The sequence below is a fragment of the Chelon labrosus genome, assembly GCF_963514085.1.
Source record: "Chelon labrosus genome assembly, chromosome: 19".
In the NCBI taxonomy this organism is placed as follows: domain Eukaryota; kingdom Metazoa; phylum Chordata; class Actinopteri; order Mugiliformes; family Mugilidae; genus Chelon; species Chelon labrosus.
Genome location: NC_140352.1, coordinates 4,400,634 through 4,420,780, shown reverse-complemented (window position 1 = coordinate 4,420,780; position 20,147 = coordinate 4,400,634). Strand labels below are relative to the sequence as shown.

Genomic DNA, 20,147 nt, shown 5'->3' with positions numbered 1-20,147 from the left:
AGGAGGGGGAGCCTGATTTTCTGTATGGTTAGAGTGAGATGAAGCTGGAGGCGCAGGCGGAGGGGATGGAGGGTGAGGCGGAGGGGGTGATGAGGGCGGAAGAGGTGCAGACATGGAAGGAGGCGGCGGTGGAGATGGAGGTGGTGGCGGAGGTGTTGTAGGAGGATCAGGGATGACGTCTACATGGAGCTGAAGTCGGTCTTCTGCGCTTTGATTTCCTGTCAAATTTGCCCCGAAGCGCCGGAGCACGGGGGGAGTTGGCTTGTGACTTGGTGGAGGGGTTCCTCCATCACTCTGGGTGATGATGATACTCGGAGGGCCTTCTTTAATCTGAGCAGATGAGACACTGTGCGTGGGCGTGGGCTTTTGATGCAGAGGAGATTCTGGGAAAACGGAAAGCAACATATCGGGTGACAAAGATCCTCTGGACTCTCGGTTTTGCCTTTGCCTCATTTCCTGGAGGGCCTGTTGCTCAAACTGTCTGGCCTGCTCTTTCACCGTCAGCTTTGGCTCCAAGCTTGGGCTTCCCATTAAGTCTGAGTCCAGCCCACGGTCAAAGCCTGAATCCAGACCAGCGTCTTTACTTTCCTTGAACTCTGCCTTCAGGAGCTCCAGTTCCCACTGCACAGGATCCATAACCACTTGTCGCCTCAACGTGTCGTACATGTCTCGTCGGTGCAGTCTTGACGGCAGGGTCCAACTGTGTCCGCCCCCTGATCCCCAACCGCTGTCACTGCCGCTGTACCCCCCAAACCCCACGTCACAGCCAGGTGAGCTCAGCCTCAGCCAGGCCTCTCGAAGACCCTTCCTGGAAGGGGAGAAATTCCCAAGAAGGTCTCTTCTTCTCTGGCTTCGCCCGAGAGTCTCCGGACTGCTCAAAGTCCCGTCCTCGTGGTAGATGGGATTTTTGATAGTTAGGGGGTTTTCATCGGAGAGAAAGGTGATGTTGGACTCAGACTTGGGGAGGTTGTTGATCACCCCTCCGTTAGCAATGCACTGGCGATGGGCAGCGATGGCTCGCGTGGCAAAATCTGAGATCAGACGTTGGCGGTCGCTCTCATCCAGACTGCCGGCTCTGACGCCGGTACCGACATGGTTTGACAGACTGGTGGATAGATGGAAGGAAAGAAGAATGAGACAGAAAACAGAAATGAAAGAAAAGGAACTAACAAAAGATTACAGATAAAACATGAGTTAGGAGAGGTGTACTAAAAGAAGGAATGATTCAGCTTTATAAATCAAAGTTAAATGAAATGGAAGAGGGAGATGGGGAATGAATGGAATTCAAACAAAAGGAGGAAGTATGGCAGAGAATGAAAACAAGAGGACAGAGAAATAATGAAAGGCAACGGACTGTCTGCTACAACTGTGGCTGGATAAATGGAATGAAAACAGACTTCACATTAAGAGATGAATGAGGAAAGGAAAGAGAAGATGATGGCTAAGGGAAGAGGTATTTTTTATTAGTATTATTTCTGTTCTGCTATCAGTGGAGGAGCAAGAGATGGAGCACTTAAAAAATGGTTTTGAGACACAAAGGAAAAGAAGCAGATTCAAAGTCCGTCTCAGTGACACTACTGCAGCACAGCTACAAACAATGACATATGTGCCAGGGGGAGGGAAGGATGAACAACTGTGTGCCATGGAGTTCTGAGAGAATGCATATTTCCCTACAACAAAAGACTGATTATATCCTTCTCTGCGGGTGAAGGTCGGGGAAATCACTGGTGCAGTTTTGTGACTGTGACAAAACTCTGCAGGCTCTTGGTGTCCCATGGCACGTGGCAGGCTCTGTCACTGATTTGCCAAAAGCACAATCAACCGTCTTCTCTCAGATCTACCAACCCTACCCGGCGCACGACAAAACAGCAATCACACACAAAAACACAAAACTAGAGCAGGGGACTCACTACGCTAAACTAGTCCCAGGCGCGAAGCAGTTTTCCAGCGTCTTACTCACTTTTGTCTGCCGTGGGTGAAGAAGGTGGGTAGATGAGAGGCGGAGAAGAGGAGAGGAGGACATGAAATGATTCAAAGGCAGTGGTTCACAACCTCTTACGCTTGGAGCCCTCCTCACTTGTATCTAAGAAAAGCTGCGCCCCGTCTGCAATCTGTTCTCCATTCCTTGCACAAAGGCACAAAGAGCATCAAAAGCGTCTTGGCACCGAATGAAGTTTGATTCATCGTTTTGATCCCGAACTCTCATTAGCAAGCTTTTTTTTTTTCTGCCACAAATTACACCGTTTGCTTAAGTGCGGTTGTGTCTCTCACTAAATTCAAAAGTTAAGGTAACTCTTGAGATATATACTGATCAGGCATAACATTATGACCACCTTCCTAATATTGTGTAGGTCTCCCTTGTGGTGACTCATCAGAGAATGGACATGGGCCTTCTGAGGGTGTCCTGTGGTGTCTAACAATACAATGTTGTTACTGGGGAGGGGCCTCTGTGGATCATCCCACAGATACTTGATCAGTTTAGGATCTAGTGAATTTGGAGGCCAGGTCAACACCTTATGCTTTTCTTCATGTTTTTTTGAGTTGTTCCTAAAGTGTTTTTGTGGCTGCATCCTGCTGGGGATGGCTGCTGCCATCAAGGAGTGTCATTGCTATGGGGTGGGGGTGCCTGGTCTGGTCTAGGTGGGTGCTACATGTCTAAGTAACATCCACACCAATGAATACCAGGTCCAAAAGTTTCCCAGCAGAACGCTGAATTGTCACAAGATGGTCAATGCTATTAAATTCTCCTGTCAGTGGTCATAATGTTGTGGCTGATAGGTGTAATATTCAAATCTGATATGCTCTTTAGCCCATTCACTGCTGTTCAGGGACTCTGAGTACGTCTAATAAATAGCAGTTGTTGTGGAAATGGTGAAAAGCATTAAATATTCAAAAGTATTTCCCAGTTCTTGTGTGGGATTTCTACTTGTAACCTTTCAGTCACAACTTAGTTCTGTTGCCGTACATTTGGAAGCAGAAACGATGAGGGTTAATTCTAACCCCCAGCACAATATTTTACATAAAATAAGTCAATTTCCAATTATTATTTTATATGCATCCAATACAATAAAATTCTAATTCCAGTTTCTCTGTATAATTGTGATGTTTTTTTTCTACTATTTGAAACTGAACTGGAGAAACACCACAGAATTAAACAGATGAGAAACATACATAAAAAACATTATTCAAGGGAACAGCAGAGGAGACTAGTTTATTTAAATTACATGTGCTGTGCTACTAAGTAATGTGACACGGTTCATTTAATGAGCTGAGCTAAGAATAAGTTACGAAACACTTAATTTTTCACCAGTAATTGAAAACAGACATTAAAACCTGAGGCCTCGTCAAGAGAAGAGCCAAAGGTAATTAAACAGGAAAAAAAAAACTGAAAATCAATCTACTGAGCAGTTTGATAATGGACCTTAATTATGAATCCGCAAACTTCTGCACTTTGCCAGTTTTTATAGTTTTGGGGATTTAGTTCTTACAAGATGGCAGCGATACAGGACACATAAACACACGTGCAAGGATTACACAAGAAATCCCAATCTGACGATTTCACAAACCCACACAGACACACACACACCCATAGACGACCGACCCACCACAATTAAACATCCTCTGCGGTTATCAATAGAATTAATTATCGCCCAGGGTGGTCTTTATAAATTATCGGCTGCATTTATTTCAATTATCTCACATCCAAGTTCATTTCCGGACACATTTTTCAGAGGAACGCTCGAGCTTTAGTCATCTCACACGCACACAAACACACACACACACACACACACACACACACACACACACACAGACTTGGAAATCCCCTGTTGTCATTTGGAGATAGTCGCTACCATCTTGCATATGAATGGCTCTCATGTTAATGGGAGTGGGGAGGCATATCAAGGACAGACAGGAAACCGGTGGTGCATGTAATGCTGATAAGAATTCTTCTCAAATGCTTCTTAACGCTCCAGTGAGGAATTATAAATGGACTATTGCCTTGAGTGTGTGTGTGTGTTAGAGAGAGTGTGTGTGGTTATAGAAACTTTTAAGATAAAAGTTGAACACGGTGTCTTCTGCATACAGTCCCTATTAAAGTCTTGTTTAACCAAAAGCACATGCATCAAAGCAGTAAAAATTGGCAAGAGGATAAATTAAACGCAACTTGCTTGAAGAGACACTGAAACTAAGGCTCTATGTAAGATTAGTATATGACTAAATTGCACAAAAAAGTAAGTTTTTGTTGAAGAAGAGTGGAGTAGAGGAGCAATAATACCCTTTCCACAAACTTTGTGCCACTGGCAGAAGTTCTCAGATGACTCCGCAGTGGTTGGGTGTATTAGAGATGAACGGGAGGTGGAGTAAAGGACACTGATCGGAGACTTTGTGGAGTGGTCCCAGGCAAACCACCTACTCCCAAATGTTGACAAGACCAAGGAGCTGGTCATTGACTTCAGGAAGAAGAGGACTCCAATGGAGCCCATCACCATCCAGGGCCTGGAGGTGAAAGTAGTGGACCAATATAGTACCTAAGAGTCCACAGGAACAGCAGACTGGACTGGAGGGACAGCAGTGATGCTGTGGACAAGAAGGGCCTTGAGTACACTCTACTTCCTGAGGAAGCTCAGCTCTTTTAATGTATTCAGCAAGTTGCTGGAGACTTTCTACCAGTCTGTTGTTGTGAACGTCCTATACTTTGCTGTGGTTTGTTGGGGGAGCAGCACCAGCAAAAAGGACATAAGTAGGATCGACAAATTGATCCGTAAAAAGCTGGACACGTGATTTTCCTTGTGGAAAATCTATCTAAGTCTAAGTCCCACAGGGTTGTGTCCTCAGCCCCATCCTCTACACCTTGTTCGCCCACGACTGTGTCGCCTCCCATAAGGATAACACCATCCTGAAGTTTGTTGACGACACCGCAGTGACAGGACGCATCACTGGCAGGGACGGAGCGGACTACAGGAGGGAGGTGGCTGGTCCGGTGGCATGGTGTGAGGCCGACAACCTCACCCTCAACATGGACAAGACCAAGGAGATGATGATGGACGTGAGGAAGGCGAGGGGCCCTCATCAGCCACTGTTTATCTGGGAGATTGAAGTGGAAAGGGTGAGCAACTTTAAGTACCTGGGGGTCCTCACCTGGACACTACAGCTGGTCAAGAAGGCTCAAGAGCGGCTGTACTTCCTGAGGAGGCTGAGGAAGGTCATCATGTCTCCTAAGATCCTCAGCAACTTCTACAGCTGCGTCGTTTGGAGCATCTTGACCAGCTGCATCACTGTGTGCTACGGCAGCACTACGGCCATGGACCACAAACGAGTGGTGAAGACCCCTGAGAAGATCTCAGAGCATCTACCAGCATAGAGTCCACACCCACCAAGGACACCACCCACGCCCAACACGAACTGCTCACAGTGTGAAATGCAGGACATCAAGACTGGATACTGGAGACTTTTTCCCCTCTGCCAACAGACTCCTAAACAGCTGACAGGAGTCTAGACTCTACTTCATGTCAAATACTGCTTTGAATCTTGAATCTTGAAAAGTAATTTCACCATAATCACCAAAAAGTCTACCTTACATGCTTTAATTAACTGTCAATGGTTCCATGGACCTGATGATTAGTGGTGCTAGAGTTTTGCAAACAACAAATAAACTGCATTCACCAGAAGAATGTGCTATGAAGGCTGATGAAAAAAGAGGTCACTCTGTGAGGATGCATTCGCTGGAAGCTTTCAATGAATGCGTCCTCGAGTACGCGTTTTACTTGTGATTACAGTGATCACAGTGTTACTGAAAGACGCTGGTCGCCCAAAAAAATCTTCAACTTGAGAGGCTGCACTTAACGTGAATGCACTTCTGCGGGCAGAATCGGTGACCTTCATTTTACCTTTTGTGAAGGGAGGACGTTGGTAGGCATTACAGCCAGGGAGGCTGACAAGAAAAATGTCAGAGAACTTTGTGAAGATAAAATTGCGGGGTTTTCATCCGCGACAGTTAATGCATTCAAAAATAATATCTTAGCCGTGTTTGATGTTAGTGCGAAGGCGAGGAACAAGGCTCCGCTTGATTAATCCTAGATTGTGTCGTCTCTACATAATGTCAGCTATTTGGACAGCGAAGAGAAGGGTAACACTGAAAGAATATATTCACACACAAAAAAAAAAATAGCCTGAGGACATTTTAACTCTTTGCAAAGACTCCCAGCTTGGCAAAGTTGAACAAAGAGACTCAAGTGTGATGAGTTTTGTTTTAGTAAAAAAGTGTTTGAGCTGCTGTCACCGAGAAAAAGCTCAGCATGCTTCATCCAGACTGCAAGATTTATGATTGCACGGCTGTACGATTTAGTTTATTAGTCAGAGGAATATAATCGTCCCAAGATGTTCAGCAGCAACATGCTAAAACGCACCGCTACTCGGCGAGAGCGCACTCGTCTTGGCATTCATCAGTTTGACATGAAACTGGCTCCAGACTTTGGCCAATTAGTTTGATTGCAAATCTTCGCCGGCGAGCCCTTAAATACGCTTGTTGAACAAGTCTGTCAAACGATGAATATATATGCGTCGATCGGAGACCCGGAGAACACCAGCACAGGCCACTTTCACCATTAAGGCTGTTTTGTTTACTCGCGAGGCGCAACACCTCGGACGTAATGAAGTATAAGGATGTGAAAGAGTCGTTGTTTGTGTAATGAGGTGAGGTGACGTGTTAATAATTTATCGCTTCGTGTGGCGATCACTTGCTTTTTTTTTCTGCACCGTTGCATTTTAAAGAGGATTTTATTTAAGGTTTCGGTTTAAAGGTTGTGTTTACACCGATGATTGATTTTCATTCCCTTAACAGTGATCGATCTGTAGTGATTGTTGGTGTGTGCATGACATAGCACAGGTATTGTATATTAAATCATATTAGACCCCATCATTAAGTCGCCTCATGAGCTGTGAGGATGTAGGACTTGATGTTTATTCTTACTTTTGTGAATTTAAATCATTGATTTAACCCTAATATTGTCTTTCCGTCAACCATGCAACTTCTTTTCCTCTGAGTCAAAACTGATAACCTGATCACCTAATTCTGTATTGCATATCTTTAACCAACTTCTTCTCGACTAATTACGATATACACTGATCAGGCATAACATTATGACCACCTTCCTAATATTGTGTAGGTCTCCCTTGTGGTGAGACCTACACTTGTGGTCTAGGTGGGTGCTACCTGTCTAAGTAACATCCACACCAATGAATGCCAGGTCCAAAAGTTTCCCAGCAGAACACTGAATTGTCACAAGATTATTCGATGTTATTTACTTCTCCTGTCAGTGGTCATAATATTGTGGCTGATCGGTGTATTGTACAGTTAATTTCGGGAATCCGAGGGCAGTAGACCACATTTCTATCAAATAATGTGATATAGAAACACTGGACAAGTATAGGACTAGTATAAAGCGTTCAGTGTAAATCCAGTATAACTGCAGGAGCATAATCAATGACATTAGTTCAAATGTGGGCAGATGTAAGGTTATGTGTGGACACCAGAAAGCTCTCAAAGCAGTCACGCTGCCAAAATCTCAAGTATAACAGCAGTGGAAATGTGAGCTAATGCCTCCGCTTTGGCTCATTTGCCACTTTCACACTTCACTTACATGGCGTTGTCACCCAGCTCCTCGTACAGGTTGTTGGCAGTGCCTCCCCCAGGTTTGCCCGTTGGCAGCGCCATCTGGATACGGGCTGTTTTGGCACACTCTGCTTGGCGCCTGGACACACCGGAGAGGCAGCGCGGAATCAGTTAAAGTAAGAGAAAAGCAGTTTAGAAGTGATCACAGTCCAGTCCGAGAGTTTATTACTTTTCAGTGTGACCTCACGTTTCGGACTCTGCATCCTATTTCTTTGTGCATGTTTTTAGCCGCATGGACTCGGTGGAGGCGGTGGAGCCACCACTTTGGCTCGCACTGAAATATCTGGGTAGTTATCAATTTTTCTGCAGACATTCACGATGCCTCGGGGGACGGCGCTTACTGAATTGCTTGACCCCTGACTTTTTCCTCCACAGCCACAATGTGATCGACATTTCTGGCCTTTAGTGAAATGTCTCAACAAGTATTTGATCGATTGAGATTTAGTACGTACATTTATGTTCCCTTTGGGATGAATTGTAATGACGCTCGTGATCAAAGATTTCCTCAAGCGCCGGTCACCCGCTGCCCTCAGCCTTCGTTGCAAGGTGGGTTTGTTGCAAGTCAGGCAATATGATGGTGATCATGCTAGCATTAAAACCACCCTCACAGAGCCTCTAGCATAGCTGTAGCTGTAGTAGACTCTTAGTAACTTTCTGGATGTTTGTGCCCTTCTTTAATGACGGGAAATATAATTTGCGATTCAAATTGTTTAATGGCTTCATGAATATTAAATTAGGACTACAGTGTACGCAGCGAACGCTGTAGGGCATCATTCATGCCCTTCTCAATCCATCTGTGCAACAACTCACCATTATGTGATAGATGTTCACATATGTTCTTAGACTTAATGCTCCTCCATCTATATTTTTACAACTCATCATTTATCCTTCTTATGTTTAGAGCTTATATTTACTTCAATTTGTATTTCTTGTAGATTTTTACACATATAAATCTTATACTGTACTATTTTATTAATTTAATTTAATTGTTATTTTATTTTTGTAACTTTCTTACACTGATTTTTTCCTTTTTACTAGTGGCTTCATGAGAGTTTTTTATTTTATTTTTATTATTTTTATTTTATTTAAAATTTTATTATGTTTTACTAATTTTTTTATTATTTTTATTTTATTATATTCTTTATTATTTTTTATTTTATTTTTATTTTTCTATGTTGAACATTAAAGTCTGTCTAAGTCTATCACGAGCCGCTAAAGTATAGCATTTTAAAACCCTGTAGTGTAGACGTAACGCAAGTCAAAAAAACGTTCAGACGCTGTCATGTGAGATGCTGATCATACCGAAACAAATACATCAAAAATGATTGCTATTAAAGCTACACACACACGCGCACCAACACACACACACACACACACACTAATAAAAGCATATCCCTGGGACATTTACATGCCACGTCCTCCGGGATTCATTTGTCTGATTGTCCTGTCCGTTTCACAGCCACTTCTGATCTCATCCATTTCATTGTACAGTGAAAGCCAACAGATAAATCACAGTGAAAGGTGTTTAAGACAGCCCGTGGCATTAATATTTTATCCTGGGAACACAAAAGCCGTACTCACTCTTTGAATCTGGCGGCGACGGACGCAGCAGATGAAGAGACAGAGAGAGATTAGTGATTATCTGAACCATACATCACACGGCACTTCCGTACTTATTGTCATTTACAAGCGCAGTCGGACAACCGGTCTTCATTAAAGTCGTTTAGCGACACATGCATCTGATTATCAGGCTATCATCTTTCTTCTCCATGCATTAGGTGCCTCTGTTCCTTCAGCAGGATGAGCTCTCTCCAAAATGCACTGATCCAGATTAAAAGAGAGTGTGTGTGTACGGCTGCAATTAAACTAAAGAAAACTACTAGAATTGGCACAGTGGGGAAAGCTGCCGTGTTGAATCATGTCGGGAAGTGACTGGTGATGGTGATGAGAAGGAGTGCTCGAAGGCATCTCTGTGGGAGAGACTGTCATCTTTGCCTAACTACAGGTTTCTTCTAAAAGGACGTAAATTCCTACGATATTATGCTGAAGTAGATAGTTGCACTTCAAACACAATTATTATATCAGTGGCTGGGCTGCCTTAACTCTGAGACTGAGACAACTAAAGATGGGAGTTGTTAAAAAAAAGAGGGAGAAGGTTGCTCATTGACACATTCGTTAGTTGGTACTTTTCAACCTTTCCTTCACTGTCAGGGGCCGTTAAGCTGCAAGTCCATCTACTCCTGGGGAGAATGGAAGCGTTTTTTTAAAAAAACAGCTGGAATCCAGGAAGGCAATGTACAGATTCAAATAACATGAAGTGCCAATGTTCAGCCTGATGAAGGAACGGCGTGAGACAGTGAAGGTAAATGTTTTTTTACGGCAACTATGGAGGCCTTCATCGCCTCATCAAGTCTCATGCTATATCTTCACAACCTAGACAAGAAATGCCACTAATATTCCAAATATTCATAAATCATCCTTACTGTCTGTAGGTGATAATGACTATCAGTATGGCGGGAACACAGCAGATAATGATAATGACTGCCAGAGCTAACAGCGCCCCCTCTGTGTAGCCCACGGTCTGGGCGGCTTTCTTCACACTGGTCACCACCTCGGGGGTTCGGATCTCCAGAATTCGACCGCCAGGAGGCAGGAGGGGCTGGAACTCTTTGTTGATGTCCAAGAGTTTACCGTCGAGAAACCTTGGGAGGAGACACATTCGGCGATTATGGATAACCGGCACAAAATTCACATATAAGTACCAGCGTGTAGAAGTTTTCAGATTGCAACTAATCCAGAAAGGCCCTTCAAAGAGTCAGTGTTGTGTTTTTTTTGTGTGTTCAGGGCATAGACTGTATATAAAGATGGACGCCATGACAGTTCCTCAAAAGTTAAGCCAAAGCAAGTAGAGCTCCCCCTGGTGACTGGCTGGAGTATATGTGATAAGCTCCACCCCCTCCATGTTTGTGGATGGGACTTGGGCCATTTCAAGGATGGTTTCTGCCATTTTAAATAGTTAATATAATGCTGATGCATGTTCAGGTGTCCACCTTTCTTTTACTGACATCATGATAACTACTAGCTGCCATGCCAACCGCTCCGTAAAGTGATCCTGTAGGACCGAGGTCGGGTCATTGATCCTCTTGGCTCCACTCTCGGACCGTACTGATCAAACGCTGAATCCAAACTCGCAAGATGGCGCCGCCCGTATCCCCGGGGAAATAGCGGCAGTTTGGCCAATGCAAGAAAGTTTGGGATGCATTGTCCATATTTATATACAGTCTATGTTTCAGAGCTACTGTAGAAACATAGCCTTCATGGAAGAGGACCTGCTCCCTATGTAGTTAGGGTTACGGTTCTAGTTTAACCCAAAAACACAAGCTTCATAGCAGAAGATTACATATTTATGAGAAATAATTGACGTTATATTCATTGCCTGCAAACAGATCTCTTTAAATTCTACATACTGATCCTTTAAGTTCTCGTACAAGTGATGCAACCATCAGGGAAGGGTCAATTTGTGGTGATGAAAGCCAGAATTATCTGTTATTTCAGCACAGCAGGCAGCAAATGGATCACTATGTCAGCCACTTTCAAACCAACTCACTCACTTATACCCACAAATAGCTTTTTTTTTTTTTTTAAAAAAAAGGTATTTCTAACACTGTCACCTTGACGGATGCCGGAAAGTGCAAACTTCAACAAAGTGCCTGAAACTGGCTTGTGTGAATGACAGCTAACTGATGCAAAATATCAGATGCCATTTAATTTAGGAATCCTGCCCCGTTTGCTCGCTCTTGGCTCGTTCGGGGGGAAAGTCCTTCTTACTTGTGGAGCTCCTGTCTGGACACAGCTCTGTTCGTCAGCGGGTCGATGGCGTAAATCATGAGGTCCGACTTGGTGTAGTCCTCCAGCTCCATTCCGTCACCATGGCGATGGGGACCGATGGTTTCCACGACAACCTTCGCTCCTGGTACCTGCTCCTGGACGTAGCGTTCCAAAATGCTGAGGATAAAAACAAAGCAGGACACACATTAATCTACAGTAACACACACCTCTGTAGACACAAGTAGGTACTTCCACGGATGGAAAGACAAAGCCAACATCAGACTCTACTCACACTGCACACACATATTTATTTTTCTTTTCATGCTGTCACAAAGGTAGACTCGTGCTGTGCAATATTGATTTCTGTCCCTCTGTGCAGAAACACCTGCTCACAGCAGGATGGCTCCCGCTAAGGTGTGCATGTGGTGGACAGGAAAAGATGGCAAGTGCTTTAAAGCATCATTATCAAATTATATGTTTGAGGCAAAGCGAAGCAGCCACCTGACTGAGCTCAGCGTTGGCGCAGGAAGTGGTGACTGGTGAGTGTCCATGTGGCCAAAAATAAAACATCACATCGCCTGACAAATAATGCACTTAGTATTAGCATCTTGGTTTTTGTTCATTTAAAGGAAAATACATTTTTCGGACAGTGCAGCGAGATCGTTTTACATGACTGAAGCCAATTCCTCAGTCAGTCTCATGTATTTTAGAAGTGATGTTGGTAGCGGAGGACCAACTGGTAGCAGAGCAAAATAACAGGCAACAGAAGCTGGCAATTGGTCACTAGTGGACATTCGATGCTCTAGTCCACAACATATGCCGACTAGCCACAACATTATGACCACTGCCAGGAGAAGTGAATGACATCGACCATCTTGTGACAGTTCAATGTTCTACTGGGAAACTTCTGGACCTGGCATTCATTGGTGTGGATGTTACTTAGACATGTAGCACCCACCTAGACCAGACCAGGCACCCCCACCCCATAGCAATGACACTTCTTGATGGCAGCAGCCATCCCCAGCAGGATGCAGCCACAAAAACGCTTCAGGAACAACTAACAAAAAAAAAACATGAAGAACAGCACAATGTGTTGACCTGGCCTCCAAATTCACTAGATCCCAAACTGATCAAGTATCTGTGGGATGATCCACAGAGGCCCCTCCCCTCAAAGGCCCCACCACTAACAACATTCTGTTGCCAGACACCACAGGACACCCTCAGAAGGCCCATGTCCATTCTCTGATGAGTCACCACAAGGGAGACCTGCACAGTATTAGGATCGGTGTATATCGATCATGATCGACCCGACAGAACTTTGCTGGGGCAGAATCCACCCCCACTCCCAACAGAGCGACCCCAGACCAACTTTCCCCCACAAAAAAGTGTTGTCAAAGTTTCTCTTATCTGGGCCAATATATGGCTCATTTTAAGGCGAGGTCAGAAAAAGAGAAAAAACAATACACATAAATAATAAAATCTCGTCCAATTAGTGATTGTCGCTGTTTGCTCTGTATGTCAGTAGTGGTCCGTCCTGTTCCAGTCCCACAGGGGGGCTCTAGTTCAACAAAACACTTGCCGCTTTATTCTTACTGGGACACCTCATTATAACTGGAGCAACTATTATTAAACACAAGACTGTTTGTGCTCTTTATCAACTCTTGTTCATTTACCCATGTGGCAATTACAACTTAAGTGCTCCCTGTGGAGACGCGCCACGGCTAAATCAATTGCATTTCTACTTCTGTTACTCTGCTGTTCCATAAAATGTCCACTTTAACATCTTATTAAAAGAAGGAGATCAGGCTAGACTTTCTATCAAAGCCTTGAAATGCACATTATACCAGCAGAAGATCAGTGGTTCAGTTACAGGCTAAGTGCACCACACATAACGTTGAATCAAAGTTGCAAAGTCTTGTCAAGATACTTCAAAAATGAGTTCAGGTTGTGTTTGTTACCCGAGCAGCTTGTCCTTGTTTTTCTCCACATAAGTTGGAGGGACATTTGATACGACCACCTGCATGTCCAGCTGGTTCACGACTGACACCTACACAAGAGAGAGAAAGAGAAAAAAGATCATTTAAGCTGAAGCTTTAACATTTCCCATCCAACTGTGCAAAAGTTCCAAAAGCTAAATCTCACTTCAGAGACGCTAAATCACGTCACTCAATGTAAATGCAGAATAAAAGTGGAAATAAACCTTTACGAAATAATTATACACCTGCCATTCATGTGGAAAAACCTGAAAATGCACACACCACTATGTCCGCCCTGCTGCTGTGTCCTTGGCCGTAGTTGTCCGTCGCCACCACCTCAAACTTAAAATAGGACCTCCTCATGTTGCGGTACATGATGGCCGTCTTCACCACGCCGGTGTACGGCTCGATGACGAAGCCGTCCTTGCTGTCTTTGGTGTCTTTGCCCGCAGGAGGAGGGATAATGAGGCGGTACATCATGGAGCTGTAGTTACCGGTGTCTTTGTCCAAAGCCTGGAAAAAAAATAAGAAACACTTAGACCAGGGGTGGTGAAACAAACGGTCAGCGGGCCAAAACTGTCCCGCCAGAGGACTGAATCTGGCCCGAGGCAGTGGAGCGTACATTAAGTATATGGAATGTCCTATGTTCAACATGGTTCCTGAACGCACCATAGTTCTGTGTTGTAAATGTTCTGGACAGGTGTTAATGTGTTTGATTAGCCAATTAGTGACGTTCAAGTTGAACTACCGGGTTTCCAGGTGGGTGGGACCAAGAGGAGAGAGAGAAAGAAAGTCACCGCTAAAACTTAGCGATACCTTAGCCATAAGGTTTTTAGCCTTATTTTTGTTTGCTGGAGAGACTGGACGCTCAGTAGAAGCCTTTTTTTGTCGGGATTTCCTCTTGCTAATGCTAAACCGTGACTACACTGCGGACTGCTGCTAGTTAGCTCCTCGTGCTAGCAGGATGAAAGACTTGTTCTTGGGAAACACTTGTTGCACCAAGCTGCTGAGAACCTACTGGGTGCTTCTGAACGTGGACGGAGCCTGAGGACGTGTTTGGTCACCTCAGTGACGGGACACTGCTGAAGGAGGGGTTTGCAAAACTATATCTAACAGCACTCTGCATCCCAGGAACTGTGAGTACTGTTAAGACACTGTGGACTGGATCCAAATGAGCCCCGACATGTGCGGCAATGGTTTGGTACCACGAATTGATGATTGAAGTTTTTGTTTTGATATGATATGCAAAGGTGGGGACGACCTAGTCACAAATAAATGTCATGAGTTCTTGTAGAAGTATCTTTGGGATGATGTATTTCCCAGTAACTCTCTCTGCACCTTAGAAAGAGTCACACATTCTGACAATGTAGCCCCTGAACTAAAATTAGTTTGACTCCCCTGAATTAGGCGGTATTATCATCATCTTTATTGAGTCTAACTGTAACAATCTGCGGTTATTAGAACTTGCCGGCTCCGTGCCTCCTTATCATCATCATCTGATTCCAGGTGTTTGAGCGGCTGATCAATACAAGGCACCGCGCTCTGCTTTGACAAGCCTCCCCCCTCTGCACTCGTGTTGTTTGGGTTGTAGTACTCCGAGGAAGCAGTAGGGGGTAAAGTGGTGCTTTGAGCTGCACGCACGTCCGTCCACTAATCTATTTCGTCTGCTCTGGCTCCGGCTCGCTCTCTGGTCTTTCCCTCATTCACACATACAGTACGTGCAAACCTTCACATTCGCATCCACACAAACGTCAGACATTGATTTACTGCAGGGTCTTTACAAGGCGGGCTGGGAGTGTATAGGCTACACAGCACATCAAAGGTAACACTGTGATAGATAGAAAGAAAGAAGAAACTGTAATTTTTTTTTACAGCCAGGGAATAAAGAAATTTAAGAAAGGAAGAAGGCATAAAGGAGAAAGATGTGTTAATAAGAAAGAGACCGACGGAAGATTAGATCTTTCTTTTTTGCAGGGATGCACAGCGGAGAGTTAAGATAACTATTCAGGTATTATGTAGGAACAACCGCCTTTTTGAAAGCGCTGAGATGCATCGTGAATTTAAACAGGTTTGTAGCAGGTGTGCAGTTTGTTTGAAACTGAAAAGTGATCAGCATACTTAATCTTTTCTTCAGTATGCATAAAAGAACAAAAGAACAAATAAAATCTTAGCGCGCCGTACAAAATAAACTGATCTTCTCCTCACAGCTGCAAAACTAATTGGTGATAAAACATCTTCGGAGACATCTGAAACTTTTTTTTTTTTTTTTGGTCTGATCCTGAACATCCTGAAGTTTGTTGGCGCGCTCCCTGCAAAGTATGAAATGCAAAATATCTTCACAGATGAATACACTTCAATAAACCTGTGCTGTAAACATCTCAGAGGCTTAAAAGCTCCTCTCATCCGGCCCACTCTAACGGGAAACCGACAAATGTGGAAGTCAGGCCTGTGCGCGCAGCAGATTCGTTCAGAAGAGCGTTTTCACATGATGGCTGCGCCGCTGGGTAACTGAGGGCACATTCAGACCGACAACGGCATTGTGCTGGAGGCGCAATTTTCCGATTAACTACATGCAAGCCCTCGGCCCGGACCGACTGGAGCGGCTCTGCTATTTACTTCGGCGTCAGCATCATCGTGATCGGTAATAAAATGACCGTCGTTGTGATAAGTGCTGTTTGCTGCGTGGTCCTCACGCTGGAAACTCATCCATGAGTCACTGAAACTTTCTGCAAAGTATTGTATCCTGTAACCAGCAGCCCTTTAAAGCAGGCTTTGGTCAAAACACCTGCTAAAATAAAATGCATGCATTAAAAAGAAAAAAAGGAGGTTGTAATTCACACCTCTGTATCATCTATCATGCACGTACAGTATGCTGCATGCATGCTTTATCCAGATGTATGAATTTATCTGCTTGCTTGTGCTTCTTTTTTTGTCTTTTGTCTTTTTTTCCTGCCCTTCTACCTGGCCGGCCCGGAGCAGACAGGCGACATAAATGCATTCAGAAGAAGAAAAAAGTGGCGATTAGCAGGTTCGCTGATGTGAGACCCATCTGCAGTCTCATCGATATTTGTGTTACGGTCTCATCTGAAGGACAAAAAGATCTAATTCCCGCCCGTGCACTTGAACACGGACTGTACACTCTGAAGGCATGACAGAACCTGCGTGAAGAAACGTGCAGATAAAAAAAGAAAGAAAAGACGTGGCGCTGTGCACGCACACAACACTCATTAAGACCGAGCCCGTGCTTCAGACAGATGTGAGGGAATTAGTTATACTTGAGTGAAACCACAGAGACTGAAAATGCACATTTCTCAGATTCATCCTTTGTCACTCTTTCATCTTGAAGTCAGAAAGTGGGCCGCGGGGGTCCGGGTCCATCTCTCTAGCCGTCGCCCTGCTCCATCTATTCATCCATCCCTGAATCATGTACATCCTCCCCTGCCTTCTTCTGTCCAGGCAGTTGTTTTTTTTCTCTCTTCTCTTTCCTCTCTTCCTTTAACCTCCACACCCCTTGCCTCTCTTTGTCACAGTGAACCAGCTCCGTCCGGGCAGATTTACTCCAGGCACACACACAAAATCCATATGCAAACCCACCACCTCAGCTGTTTTGCAGCAGAGCCACAGCCAGCTTCACGAAAGAGGGCGAGCCACACTTTCTGCAAAAGTGTGACTTCCAATGCGACTCACTTATTCTCTCATCTCTCCTGTCGCTCTAAATGCGTAGGATCCGAGGAAGTATGAATATCTAAGAATGATCTTAAAACTGCGATAAAATATTAAAGCGCGTACTTTTCTGCCAAAGACCCCTGCCTGAGTCTCTTGTGTCACCCGGCGTGCTCATTAAAACAGATTGCGGTTTCTGAGATAGAGGCTGAAAGAGATCCGAACTCTGCGACCCCGTTTTGGGTTTCTGAGAGGCTTCTTAATAATATCAGAGTCGTCCAAGTTGTTTATAGTGATATGAAATTCTTCACAGTTAGGTAAAAAGGGAGATTTCTTTATCAACAGAGAACGGGGAAAAGAAACAGGATAGGAGATTAACTGGAGTTAGCTGGAAGATGACATTACTTGGGCTTCTATTGCGCCCATCTAGTAATTTTAAACAAGAACAGGTAACATAATAAACAAATAAAAGGAAAGCTTTAAAGGGGAATGTAATCCATACAATATTACAAGATTAAAAATTTAGAATGATGCAAACTCAACAACCAGTTGGAGGCAAAACTGCACTGACTGCATCACACCTAAGTTTATCAACTAGTACGTTCATGTGTGGGGGGCATAGACTGTATATAAAGATGGATGGATGGCGGAACTGCTCCTCAAAAGTGAAGCCAAAGCAAGTAGAGCTCCCCGTGGTGGCTGGCTGCAGTATATGTCATAAGCTCCACCCCTTCCATGATAGTGGGCGGGACTTGGGCCAAACTAAATCACTAAGATACATCAAATAAATATGTTTTCAAGGATGGTATCTGTCATTTTAAGTAGCTAATATAATGTAGATGAATGTTCAAGTGTCAGTTCTTTGGATAAGTTTCACTTTAGTTAGCTATTTGACGCTACAGAAACAGGATGTGACTTAATGGCGACTACCAGGTGCCATGGTCGACTGCTTGGACCACGAGAGTTGTAAAAATAACATTAAAAAATGATTACAGTGTATAATCCAAAACTTCTTAGTAACAGATGGAGGTAGAGCTGAGCATAGTATTAATTTAACGAAAATGTGAGACTCTGGTTCCAAACTCGCAAGATGGCGTGGCCTGCATCCCCGGGAAATTAGCGTCAGGTTGGCGAATGCAAGGAAGTGGAGACACGTTGTCCATATTTATATACAGTCTATGGTGTGAAGATGTACAGTACATATGTTTTTTGTACCTGCACTTGCAAGACCGAGGTGAACGTTTTGGCATCCTCTGCAACTCCTCCGATGTAAAGCGGCCTGGTGAACACTGGTGGGTGGTCGTTCTCATCCTGGACGTCAATCACCACCTTAGCCGTGTTAGCTAGAAAAAAACAAAACAAAACACAGACACATACGGGTTATGACTGAAACTTTTGATAGATCCACGGTTATAATAATAAGCCTGCAGTGCAAATGTAACCAGCTACAGCTATATACTTCTGCATCACCTCCAACAACAACTGCTTTTTCTGCAGATTGCACGAATGTAATGGCAACAGGTCTAAACCCGAGACTGTATATTAAAGATGGAGGACGGGAAAGCTCCTCAAAAGTGAAGCCAGAGCAAGTAGAGCTCCCCCTGGTGGCTGGCTGCAGTATAGGTCATAAGCTCCACCCTCCTCCATGTTAGTGGATGGGACTTGGTCCGAAATAAATCACGTCAAAGACATTTTTTTCTAAGGATGGTTTCGGTCACTTTAGGTAGTTAACATAATATTGAAGCATACTCAAGTGTCCATTTTTTCTGATAAGTTTCATTTTAGTTAGTTATTTGACGCCATAGAAACAGGATGATGGCTAACAGTTGCCATGTCAACTGCTCCCTGAAGGGGACGTGAGAGTTGGAAAAAATAAATAAAAAAGTTCACTATATAATCATTTCTTTATAACTGGTGGAGGTAGAGCAGAGCGTAGTATTAATTAAACTTTAATTAAAGTTTCAGTTTGACCAATGGGAGGAAGTGGAGACGCATGGTCCATATTTTATACAGTCTATGCTCTAAACTGGTAATATGTTGCTTTCCTTTTTGTGTGGCAGTGATGAAGAGTTTCCCCTTAATTCAGGGCTAGACTTAAAATCTGTTTCCATGAGCTGATCAGCAGCCTTTGAGAAAACAATGTACACAGATTATCTTTTCTTATTTTACGTGACTAAACAGGTTGGAAAGAAAACGAGCCCCACTGCTGTGGTTAAAGCATGCGACTGCCCTCCGCTGTATTTTCAGCTGAGCTCCACTCACTTCGTACCACACGAACGAGATGATCACAGAGAAAAACTAACTCAGAAATCTGTCATGTGAAATAACCCCAGCGTTTCCATTAAAGAGCCAATCCAGACGACTTTTATTTAAATAAGTGTCTGCTGAGTAGTCACTTTTTATTGCAAAATGAGGTAAGTAAAACTGCGACTGAGAGCTCTGCCATATTTATATATTTGCATTCGCATGAATTGTGTGTCTGTGGAGACACTGAGGGGGAAAAATTCTCTACTAAGTTACTGCTAATGTAATCTTTGTAAACAGATAGTGGATGTAATTGCGGAATATCATCATCAGACGGTAGGTGATGGGTTCAGAGGCTGCTGCCAAAAGCACATACTCAAAGTAAATGCAACGTGTTTGCCAGTGAACGCCATCCTTCATCAGAAATGCATCAACGAAACAAGATAATAATAATAATGACTCAAATATTGCAGAGAGTAATAAAGCAAGAAGGAGCAGCCACAGTGAGCTGTTAGATGACTAGCTGCAGGCAACGGGTTTCACACGCCGTGGCCTGCTGCTCATCTTAAAGTAGGATGACAGCTGAATGACGGAAAAAGGCAGATTATTGTCTAAGTTCTTTATTAAAACAACAGTTTGTTTTGCAGACCTTGGCATTAAAGGACTCCCGCTGTTGCCGCCAAATCAAAACCAAGACTCAAATGTTCCAGATGGCCCCTATAATATCAGATTAATCGTGGTGAGAAGCCAAAAAATATATATTT

The 20,147-nt window shown here is 43.9% G+C and overlaps 1 protein-coding gene across 1 annotated transcript in view; it reads right to left on the bottom strand.

Annotated features, from left to right (window-relative positions):
* Positions 1-20,147, bottom strand: part of LOC311504369 (protocadherin-15-like) — a 197,009-nt gene that overhangs the window by 23,275 nt on the left and 153,587 nt on the right. The window contains exons 29-34 of the mRNA XM_084567402.1: positions 18,355-18,482; positions 13,759-13,989; positions 13,459-13,547; positions 11,501-11,677; positions 10,156-10,374; positions 7,641-7,751 (exon numbers count right to left, since the gene is read on the bottom strand). Coding sequence (XP_084423528.1) covers positions 7,641-7,751; positions 10,156-10,374; positions 11,501-11,677; positions 13,459-13,547; positions 13,759-13,989; positions 18,355-18,482 — 955 coding nt within the window. The remainder of the gene's footprint in view (positions 1-7,640; positions 7,752-10,155; positions 10,375-11,500; positions 11,678-13,458; positions 13,548-13,758; positions 13,990-18,354; positions 18,483-20,147) is intronic.